The 12,185-nt window shown below is 42.8% G+C and overlaps 1 protein-coding gene across 4 annotated transcripts in view; it reads right to left on the reverse strand.

Annotated features, from left to right (window-relative positions):
* The window catches only part of NMNAT3 (nicotinamide nucleotide adenylyltransferase 3), a 47,641-nt gene that overhangs the window by 2,845 nt on the left and 32,611 nt on the right, over window positions 1–12,185 (reverse strand). Inside the window, exon 4 of one of the 4 annotated variants that reach the window (XM_066621157.1) lies at window positions 5,570–5,679. The exons of 2 other annotated variants lie outside the window; for them this stretch is intronic. In XM_066621157.1, the coding sequence (XP_066477254.1) occupies window positions 5,570–5,679 (110 nt within the window). Of the gene's footprint in view, window positions 1–5,556; window positions 5,680–12,185 lie in introns of all 4 variants that reach the window. One more of the 4 variants, XM_066621159.1, reaches the window with a different exon arrangement.

Raw genomic sequence — 12,185 nt, forward strand, 5'->3', positions numbered from 1 at the left:
CCATCAGCCTATATCTAAAGTTTTGATTTTTTGCCCCAATGTGCATGACTTTACACTTACTGACATTGAAGCGCATCTGCCATTTTGCTGCCCATTCTGCCAGTCTGGAGAGATCCTTCTGGAGCTCCTCACAATCACTTCTGGTCTTCACCACTCGGAAAAGTTTGGTGTCGTCCGCAAACTTAGCCACCTCACTGCTCAACCCTGTCTCCAGGTCATTTATGAAGAGGTTGAAAAGCACCGGTCCCAGGACAGATCCTTGGGGCACACCACTTTTCACCTCTCTCCATTGTGAAAATTGCCCATTGACACCCACTCTCTGTCTCCTGGCCTCCAACCAGTTCTCAATCCAGGAGAGGACCTGTCCTCTAATTCCCTGACTGTGGAGTTTTTTCAGTAGCCTTTGGTGAGGGACCGTGTCAAACGCCTTCTGAAAGTCCAGATATATAATGTCCACGGGTTCTCCCGCATCCACATGCCTGTTGACCTTTTCAAAGAATTCTATAAGGTTCGTGAGGCAAGACTTACCCTTACAGAAGCCATGCTGACTCTCCCTCAGCAAGGCCTGTTCGTCTATGTGTTTTGAGATCCTATCTTTGATGAGGCATTCCACCATCTTACCCGGTATGGATGTTAGGCTGACCGGCCTATAGTTTCCCGGGTCCCCCCTCTTTCCCTTTTTAAAAATAGGCGTGACATTTGCTATCCTCCAATCCTCTGGCACCGTGGCCGTTTTGAAGGACAAGTTGCATATTTTAGTCAAGAGATCTGCAACTTCATTCTTCAATTCCTTAATAACTCTTAGGTGGATGCCATCAGGGCCCGGTGACTTATTGATCTTTAATTTATAAATGAGTGTAGGACACAGCAGAGGCCTGCTCCATCAATCCTGTTCACCTCCTGGGCTCAATCAGCCCTCCCCCACTCCATCTCCAAATTGCCTTCCTGCCACCCTCTCTCACCCCACCCTTCTGCCACAACCTGACATGTGCTGGCTGGCGCTGCTCCTAGATGCAGTACTGGCAGGCCAGTGCAGAACACTGGGCCAGCGCTGCTGGCTCATGAGTAGCTGCAAACATGCTTTACAGCAGGTTTGCATACTTACAGCCAGCACAGGGATGGCTGCACCAGCTCACAAACAAGTTAGTGTATCAAAAAAAGATCACATGCACTAAACAAGACTCTAAGATAGAGTCAGCATTCTCTCTACTAGTAGCTTTTTAATTTGACAGGTATAGTTCTTGGTTGCTCTTCTATACTAGTTTAATTTATGTATTGCTGTCTTTACACTTTTAATCTGCTCTAATTTTCATTGTTTTAATTGTTTTTGTTTAATGTTTTTATTAATTTTGCAATTTTATTGTAGACTGCTTAGAGCATTGAAAAAGGCAGTATAAAAAATCTTTCAAATAAATAAATAGTTACTTCCTGGCTAACATTTTTCATCTCCTTTTTAAAACAAAGCTGTTCAATCTCCCTTCATACAAGTTTCTTCAAGCCCTTTACAATAACAGTTCCCCTTTGTGAACCCTTATCACTCTAGGAATATCTTTTTTTAATGGAGGGTCACAAGACAATTCTGGAAAGCAGCAAAGTATTATCTTTCAGCCTACACATTCTGCTTTTTAAGATCTCTTCAATGACAAATATGCACTAATATGCATACATCTGATGTTTAGGGTGCAGAGTGAAGAATTCTAGACAAGTAAATCTGTTCTACTCCAAGCTAAAAGAGTCTGGAAATGACTACATATCTTTTTTTTCAATTGTGTATCCACAATAAACAGGGGCTGCGCTTGACTACTGCGCTACAGTATGGGCTTCCTCTGAATGTACATGATGAAAAGAAAAGAGAAATTGTGGAAAACCTTTTTTTGGACTTGGAACTCTGCACAGGTCATTTCTCTAGTAAGTTAACATTCTGGAATAATGGGGACAAAACCAGAAAGGCTTCTTAGAAATGGTGTCTAATAATGGCTGGAAGCCTGCCTCCAGTCATGCTTATTCTCAACCAATTCAGTGGGATTAAGCATTTATTGCCATGTGCAGCCTCTATTTCGAAATTGAACTGAGCATTTGCAGGTAATTGTATCTTCAAAATAACTCATGCTGCAGCTTTGAAAAGAAAAAAAAAGCTGGAAAAATCCGAACAAAAGAAGAGAATGTTACAAGCACGGTATTGGAACATATTCTGAAGTTTTTGCTGGAGATTTGCATAGCAGGTGTCCTCTGAATAAATGTACAAGCAGTGTTCTTTGACAGGTAACATCTAGTGCCAACATGGCCAAGCTACATACAGCACACTGTAATCTACCCTGACAGTCATAAAAAAGAATCTTGGAGAAGAGTACAAGAATCTCTTCAATAAAAAGGAAAAAAAAAAAATCAAATCCTGAAATGAAGCGAGAATTGAACAACTAACCAGCTTTTTAAAGAAGGCTGCCAACAGAATCAACTCCAGGAGGAAGAAAAGTGAGAAATTATTCTTGAACTTTTGAGGGCCACTGTTAAATAATGACCTTGCACTTCCACAGCTGATGTTTTTTTCTCAAGTTAAAAACCTGTAATAGTGCTTCAGTTTCTATGATGTTCCTAAGCCTTTATTTTTGCAAGTCTTTTGACCAGTATATCTGGATCAATATAGGTGGAGCAAGTGATTATAATCCCCCACAGGACCTTTCCAGAAATGAAAACTGAGTTGGCCAAAGGAGAAAACACCATCAGCACAAAAAGGAGCGGAAAGATTGAAAGAGCCACAAGATCTCATTAAGAGACAAAGCTGTGGAACCCAAACAGGTAAAAACCAACCAAGTTATCTGCCCAAGTTTCATTTGAAACGAAATAAAGATCAAGTGTCTCTTATAAAAAAGAAGAGATGACTGTGTATGAGACGCGAAATTCGGTGGCCCTTATCGGAGTTGTGAAAACCTACTAAAATAAAGTCACACAGAAGCGGAATGAACATTACGCTGATAGCCGACCTTGTAAATATCTCAGAGAAGCTTTCAAAAGAAATAACTGCAAAAAACAGAGTCAGTCTTAAAATATGGCAGATAGTAGGTAATACGAAAAATAACATAACACAGAAGTAAAGACCAGCAGGAAATGTAATTTGGAAACAGACAAACAAAAGGGTCAAGACAGGCAGGCATTCTAAAATGCATGGAAGTTGTTTTGACACCTGTTCTCTGCATTTCAAGGCATTTGCTTTCAGAGCAGAGAATGAGTCAGTCCCACCAGTTCTAGCCAGTTCCACCACCCATAGAACATCAATCTATACCCAGTATTAACATTTCAGAAGTGAATATGCTCATTTTGTTATTCTGAATCTCTCCTTTTACTTCTCCTTTGCAAGGAAGCTTAGAAAAATATCAGAAAATAACCGCTTGAAGGAGGTAGGGTTTGGGTTTCCATTGTCTATGCCCATCTTGACTTTGGGCGCTGTGTGGAAAGATCCATGTGGGCCCTCCTGGATTCTCTGCCTGTCAGTTCACTAGTGGCCCTTCCCTGCTCAACCCTCCTTCTGGGTCAAACCTGCCCTTCAAGGTTTGAGAATCTGCCCTAGGGGCAGTGGTTAAATTCCACCATGGGGTCATCCTATCATTGGGTTGGCCTCATGAGGTTCCCAGAGGCCGTCTGATTACCCTCCAGTTGGATACTAATCTCCTCATTGGCTTTGCTCAGGTGTTTATATCTCTTGGGGCTGATGTCTAGCCCCACCCCTTCCTGCTCCTTTCTCTTTCTTAGCAACCCTCCCTCACCTGTTCCTCCACTCATGAGGAAGTGGTCAAGCCAACTCTCTCTCTTTCCTGGTAGGCTCACCCCCTGACAGTTTACAAGTGGGATTTGTATTTTTAAAAAAATAGCGTATATACCCAACTGTTAGGTCTCTAGCTAGCCACCTTGAGGTGCTACTCAGGCCTTGCCTGGTGGTGGGGGTTTCTTCCCTACTCCTTTCTCTGTTGTGCTCATCGAGTGTTAAATGGTCAGGTTTGGGACTGGCTACTAATCCCAAACCTGAGATTTATTGTTATGTAGCAGGAGTATTAGACAGCTTCCAGAGAATGGGAGAAGTGCCATTTTTCTTTCTTAGGCCAATCAATTCTTTCTCAATCTTCCCATGCCCACTTCCATTTTCTCACCCCCCTCAACTGAGACCCTAACATTTCATATTTCAATTGCTTTCAACCAAAGTTTTAAGTGATAGACTCACACAGCCTGTTTTAAAATTTGATTTTACATTCACATTTACAATCCTGTACCCTTCTCTGTACAGAGGACATCCTCCTAGTTAACTGGCAACCAGTATCTTATTTTAAGGACACCCCCATTTTGCTTCCAAACTGAGAGGCACTCAATTATCCAAGTTTGCTATCTAACAAACAAGATATGAAATACACTTGTTTCACCATTATTTCATGATTCACTGCCTTAATGCCCTAGTTGGCTGGTTATAATTCACAAGGACTGCAAGTTCTTGGGTCAGAGATGCTCTTCCATTAAAAAAAACAACCCAGATATTGCTTAGTGAAATGGGACCCTGGTCTATGATACACAGGACAACTGGGATAATATTAGCTGCTAATACATTGTACAAGATATATGGCAACTTTTAGGATCTAGAAAGCCCATCACTAAGCATGTGAGAAACTGAACCTAGCCTGGAGGGATAAGCTGAAATCAGTCACTGTTTGCAGGACTGAAGATGAAGAACATCTCTTAGAGCCTTGGCAACAAATTACTAAATAGGAGCTGAAAGCGCCTTTACAGTTTATGCTGGGAAGAGCAAGCACACCTACAGAGGTAGAACTGAGTACATACACCCAAGAGGTTCACACACAAGAGTACAGCCACATATTTTGATTTAAACAGAAACATTACTTTATGACAATTTCAACGGTTTTCAAACCATTCAGTGAATGCATGCTGGGAGACAACAAGTTTCATAGACAGCCTCAGACTTTAAATAGAACAGCAGGGATGTCTATACATACAATGTACTCTCTCCATATTATTAGAACTATTTTAATGGATTCATTCATGTAGGATGTATGCATGGGGGGAGGGGGAGCAGCACTGTCGCAGGTTCTTGACTTACACAGTTTCACTGTAATGTGTGCAGAGCTGCATGCACAGCTGCATGCACATGCATAGCTGCATGCACATGCATAGCTGCATGCACAGAGAGTTCTCTCTGCATAATCTGGAATCCTGAAAATGTAGGGCTCCCAACTGCATGGAGAACCCTACATACAAATAGCTATATACTGTATTTGGGTGTGTGTGTGTGTGACTCACTACATATATTCTAATGACCATGGGTGGAGCCTGCCACCACAACTTGCCCATGTTTTCTTCATACACACCTGGATGCTTGAAAACTGCTCAAATTACAGCTGCATCCCCTGGAATACTAGGTTTCCTCACTTTGGCCTACAACTCCACCCATCCCAAATGGGAACATCCAACTTTTTTTTTTCTTTTAAAACTTAGACATGACTGTTAAACCTGACAACAGGGTAAGGTTTTATCATTTGAACAAGGAACAGTACTTACAGCAGTAACAAACCTGTGAATGATGAAGGAAGTGACACCACAGCAGCTTGTTCTATAGGCCAATTGTTTTCCAAGGGCAATTTCCTGATATGGTGTGATTTAAGCAGTTCTTTGTAATGGTGCCTGTGTTAAAATAAAGGGCTCTGTGTAAGGTAATCCTCTCAGAGATACACAAAGTGATTATCTTGCACTTTCAGTTTCTAATGCGCAATCGGCTTTTATGCACCTCAGGGGGTTTAATCAGATGGTTGGAAATTTTGCCACACTAAATTCTGTAAATTGCAAGTTTCATGTCAATGGTAGCTACTATTCTGGTCCTGGCTTGAGCACTGCTCATCAATTATTATTCATGTTTGTGTTCCTTTTACTTCGCTAGGAGGCACCACTTTGCATAAATTTATCTTAGACTTTCACTTACAAAACACAACTACATGCAACAAATACTTCACAAATTTACATAATCAACTGAAATACAGTCACATAAACCTGTTTTTTATAGTGGAAAAACAAAGAAACACAAAGGAAGCAGCTTGGCCAGAATCCATTGGCTGAGATCCAAAGAGTTAGTTTAACCATGCCCCCACTGCAACTTTTCTCACTTGTTTCTTTCCAACAGAGGAATCTTATGCCACATTACAAAAATGCTTTTGAAACTTCTCTCAGTTTTGAAAGAGGTTTATGGTACAATATGAGGGTCTGCTGTATGAGAAACACATCCAAAACCCCTTTGGATGTGTAGGATTGAGCAATTCTTTGGAGCCAGGCAAATACAACCACCAACAGATGCCTTTTAACTAGAACATAGCAACTACAGAACTGAGAAACTCCATGCATTCAAGCCCAATCACCTGCCAAAAATCAGATGCAATGGCAGAAGACGTTGTCAGAATCTGCTAATATTGAATTGGGGAACGAAAGAGGATGAGGCAGAGGGCGAAGACCGCAAAGCAAAGGTGACACATAGCTAGAAACGGCAGGATGTCCTGCTTGCTTAGAGCAGTGAATGCTTTTAGACTTAGAAGTTTCAGGAAGCACCACTGGACTTGTTCTGCTGAATTGTTAAAGAGACTTGTTTGATGGTGTGCAGGAAGACATTCCTGAAGTTCCTGCCTTTGGGCACAGCTGGTTGATGAGGCACCAGGTCTTCACCTTACATCTGCTTAAGAACTATTATGGGTTTGTGTCTTGAGATACTCAAAGAGAAGCCAATGCCATAACTCAGACCAGCCCCACAGTGAGATTGCAGGAGCAGGTCTCTGTAGCCCTGACCTACAGCATTCAGGGCATTAAAACAAGCTACACAGCTTTGCATTTAATCTATTACAGTGTTTTCTCAAACTGTGCGTCAGGACCCACTAAGTGGGTCACAAGCCAATTTCAGGTGGGTCCCCATTCATTTCAATATTTTATTTTTAAGTTATTAGACTTGATCCTGCCATGGCATGTGACTGCAATGCGGGAAAAGTTACCGATTTGGACTTTTAACAGGATACTCTGTATATGCTTTTAACAATGATAGTAAATGGAACTTACACCTGGTAAGTGTGGGTAGGATTGCAGCCTAGGACTGTTAAATCCTACCCACCACCCGCCCCCCCGGCCAGGAATGCTTCCCTCCTGCCTCCTCCCTGCCCCCGCCTACCTCAGAGCCTTGCACCGGCACATCTATGTCGACGCAAGTCGCTTGGAGGAAGCCGGCGCGGAGGCTTCCATCAGCCTCCACAGGCCAGCGCTTCTCTGAGTGCCGGGCTGACTTCCTCCTGAGGCACAAATGTGCTTTATGGCACGTTTGCAACCCTCCTGGGCCAGCGCAAGACACTTGCACCGGCCCAAGTCAAGGGCTGGATTGAGCCCATAGTCAAAGACAGTTCAACAAAGACCCAACCAGGGGCCTGCAAAAGAGTGAAAGGAATCCATAGGCTAATTCACCTCCCTATCAGTCTAAGGTCTGAAAAACACGAACGAGTACCAATTTGGTGGCTGCTTAGAATGTTACAAGAGAATTTCCTTTCCGTTGCATCACTCTATTGTAGTTCTCAAACTGGGGCATCGTGATGCCCCAGCCAGAGAGCCCTGGCCTCTGTTCCCTCAAGGTGTGGGGAGAGGGGAGACTGCGATGCAATCGCCAGGATCCTGTCGCTTTGAAAGGGTGCAGGGGCTTGGCTGGACTTACCACAGCCTGCTGCAACCTCCCAGGGGTGCGGGGAGACCCACACCAGCCTCCACAGGGCTCCCCAACATGTGGAGAATGTAAAACTATCGAAACCCACGTCCTGTTTGTGATTGTGAAACTGGAAGTGGGTTGCAACCATTCTTTTCACTTGTCTCCACATATTGGGGAGCCCTGCAGAGGCTGGGGCGGGGCTCCCTGCACCCCTGGGAGGCTGTAGCAGACTGTGGTAAATCCAGCCAAGCCCTTTCGAAGTAACGCGATCCTGGTGATTGCATTGCTGCCTCCCCCCTTCCCCACAAGGACTTACTGCGGAGCTCAAATCTGGCGAGTTTGAGAACTGCTGCCCTATTGGGAAACTTTTTTTTCCTTCACAGCTTTACATAAAAATGTTGTAAATAAAAAAAAAAATCTGCCTTCTAGCTGCACAGTGTACTGGTTACAATTTTCACAATTTCATTCAAATAGATATATGACCAATGCCACTAAGTCCTGCAAGGGCAGAGTTCAACTAAACAGAAGCACAATATGAATCAATGATACAAAAGGAAATACCAAGCTACACAATGTTTTTATGCTCTGTTTTCACTGAAAATTCTTATCAGATCTTTCATAATTTTACACTTGTACAGAATTCATTCTCTTGCACAGAACTTTTATTTCTAGCTGCAATTCCTGAGACATCTTGCAGATTAAATGTTTGGTTTTTAAGTTTCCCAGATGTGGCATCATTATTCGTTTCACTTCTTTATAGAAGTCCTCAAGGATTAAACAAAGCAGCTTGTAACAACTACACAGCACAGCAACATCTGTTAAGCATTATTTGAATATCGCCATCTTAAAGGACGGGCAGAATGCATGTGTAGACCCTCCAACTAGGAACTGCACAAGTAAGAGGAAGAGATCACCCTCAGAGCTGGTTCAAGAGAAAATTAAGTAGTATTTTCTCAGTTTATGACCTTCTCTTTTGTCAGCTGTTTCCTAGAATTAACAGCTGCACCAATTTTTTTTTAGCTGTCACACTGCTTTTCGAGATGAAGAAGCAAGAACAATGGGAAGAAACAGGACTGTGTTAACATAAGAACAGCCCCACTGGATCAGGCCATAGGCCCATCTAGTCCAGCTTCCTGTATCTCACAGCGGCCCACCAAATGCCCCAGGAAGCACACCAAATAGCAAGAGACCTGCATGCTGGTGCCCTCCCTTGCATCTGGCATTCTGACATAACCCATTTCTAAAATCAGGAGGTTGCGCATACACATCATGGCTTGTAACCCGTGATGGATTTTTCCTCCAGAAACTTGTCTAATTCCCTTTTAAAGGCATCCAGGCCAGAGCCCGTCACCACATCCTGTGTCAAGGAGTTCCACAGACCAATCACACGCTGAATAAAGAAATATTTTCTTTTGTCGGTCCTAACTCTCCCAACACTCAATTTTAGTGGATGTTCCCTGGTTCTGGTGTTACGTGAGAGTGTAAAGAGCATTTCTCTATCCACTTTATCCTTCCCGTGTATAATTTTGTATGTCTCAAACATGTACCCCCTCAGGCGTCTCTTTTCTAGGCTGAAAAGGCCCAAACGCCGTAGCCTTTCCTCATAAGGAAGATGCCCCAGCCCAGTAATCATCTTAGTCGCTCTCTTTTGCACCTTTTCCATTTCCACTATATCCTTTTTGAGATGTGGCGACCAGAACTAGGCACAATACTCCCGGTGTGGCCTTACCATAGATCTGTACAACGGTATTATAATATTAGCCATTTTGTTCTCAATACCTTTTCTAATGATCCCAAGCATAGAATTGGCCTTCTTCACTGCCGCCGCACATTGGGTCGACACCTTCATCGACCGGTCCACCACCACCCCCAGATCTCTCTCCTGATTTGTCACAGACAGCTCAGAACCCATTAGCCTATATGTGAAGTTTTGATTTTTTGCCCCAATGTGCATGACTTTGCACTTACTGACATTGAAACGCACCTGCCATTTTGCTGCCCATTCTGCCAGTTTGGAGAGATCCTTCTGGAGCTCCTCATAATAACGTCTGGTCTTCACCACTCGGAAAAGTTTGGTGTCGTCCGCAAACTTTGCCACCTCACTGCTCAACCCTGTCTCCAAGTCATTTATGAAGAGGTTGAAAAGCACCGGTCCCAGGACAGATCCTTGGGGCACACCGCTTTTCACTTCTCTCCACTGTGAAAATTGCCCATTGAAACCCACTCTCTGTTTCCTGGCGTTCAACCAGTTCTCAATACATGAGAGCACCTGTTCTCTAATTCCCTGATTGTGGAGTTTTTTCAGTAGCCTTTGGTGAGGGACAATGTTGAACGCCTTCTGAAAGACCAGATATATAATGTCCATGGGTTCTCCCGCATCCACATGCCTGTTGACCTTTTCAAAGAATTCTATAAGATTCATGAGGCAAGACTTACCCTTACAGAAGCCATGCTGATTCTCTCTCAGCAAGGCCTGTTTGTCTATGTGTTTTGAGATCCTATCTTTGATGAGGCATTCCACCATCTTACCTGGTATAGATGTTAGCCTTACCGGCCTATAGTTTCCCGGGTCCCTCCTACTTCCCTTTTAAAAAATCGGCGTAACATTTGCTATCCTCCAATCCTCTGGCACCGTGGCCGTTTTGAGGGACAATTTGCATATTTTAGTCAAGAGATCAGCAACTTCATTCTTTAATAACTCTTGGGTGGATGCCATCACATCTTGGGTGGATGCCTGGATGACTTATTGATCTTTAATTTATTAATGAGGTCTGAAACATCTTCTCTTTTAACCTCTATCTGACTTAATTCCTTGGTCAGAAGAGGCCATTCAGGCAGCAGTATCTGCCCGAGGTCTTCTGCGGTGAAGACAGATGCAAAGAACTCATTTAATTTATCTGCCATCTCTAAGTCTCCTTTTATCTCCCCTTTCCCTCCCACACCATCCAGAGGGCCAACCGCTTCTCTGGCGGGTTTCCTGCTTCTAACATATTTGAAGAAGCTTTTATGATTCCCCTTAATGTTGCTGGCCATGTGTTCCTCATAGTCTCTCTTGGCCTCCCATATCACCTTCTTACATTTCTTTTGCCACAGTTTATGTTCCTTTTTATTCTCCTCATTAGAGCAAGATTTCCATTTACAGAAGGAAGCTTCCTTGCTCTTTATGGCCTCTCTAACTTGGCTCATTAGCCAGGCAGGGACCCTCTTGGACTTAGCTGAGCCCTTCTTTCTTTGTGGTATACACCTCTGCTGGGCCTCTATTACTGTTGTTTTAAGCAACCTCCAAGCACTCTGGAGAGATTGGTCTCTTTTTACCTTCCCTTTCAACCTCCTTCTAACCAGCCTCACTCATTTGAAGTTCACTCATCCGCTCATGTTAAAGAGAGAAATCAAACAAAACAAGATGCATTGCCAGGATCTCAGAACAAAAGTAATGGCAGAACCAAGTTGTTTTTAAGGCATCATCTGGAGGGCAGAGGGGCACAAAAGCTGGGCCTGAACCTGCCACAGTTTAGCCTTCCCTTTTATCAGTAGACCTGAACCATAATCACATACTTTCCCTTGTTTTCAATGCCTTTTGAACTCAAGTTACAGGAGTCTAAGGAAGAACTTTTTATTGTTGGCACTGGGGAGGGGTTATGTGGATCGACTTAAGTTCATCATTTAAGAAGCTTCTACATTTTCTCACTGCTGGGTGGACAATTACCAGACTTGTCTCGTCCTTTTGACAATGACCGTACATGTTTCTTTGAATCCATTCAAATATGAGAACACTTGAAATCCAGCCATACACTCAACATTTTTCCCCCTATTCTTACAGCTGTGCACATTTTCCTGTCCCTTTCAGCTGTCTGCCTTTCCAACTGAACTTGCTTGCCTTCTGTCACAGGGAGAACACAGTGGAAAAACTCAAGAGAGAGACTAGATAAGTATATTACAGCAGAGCCCGCTTAAAAGATCTTCTGATTTGGTAAGGTTAGAGATAGTCTTCCTGAAAGCATCAGTTCAAGTATGTGTTTATTCAATCATATTATAGTTTCTTTATGTCTTGATACTAACAAGAAAGTAATGACTGTATTGAAATATCAATTCCAACATAATGTTTTATGTTGGAACACTTCTAAGAAGTTTGAAAGGTTACTTCCTAAAACTTAAAACTACAAGAACCAGAGTATCTGATAGAGCATTAATTTTCAAATGATACAAGAAAAGGGATGTTGCGACATCTCAAATTAAAATTAATGTTTTAAAAACTAAGATAATGCTGGTTGTGAATGCAAGTTTCACATTATAGAGACTGTTTCATCTCATTGAACAGTGTTTCTCAAACTGTGGGTTGGGACCCACTAGGTGGGTCACGAGTCAATTTCAGGTGGGTCACCATTCATTTCAATATATTAGACTTGGTGCTACCATGGTATGTGACATTTGGGGAAATGTTACAGACCTGTACTTTTAACATGCT

The sequence above is a fragment of the Tiliqua scincoides genome, chromosome 3 (assembly GCF_035046505.1).
Source record: "Tiliqua scincoides isolate rTilSci1 chromosome 3, rTilSci1.hap2, whole genome shotgun sequence".
Lineage (NCBI taxonomy): Eukaryota > Metazoa > Chordata > Lepidosauria > Squamata > Scincidae > Tiliqua > Tiliqua scincoides.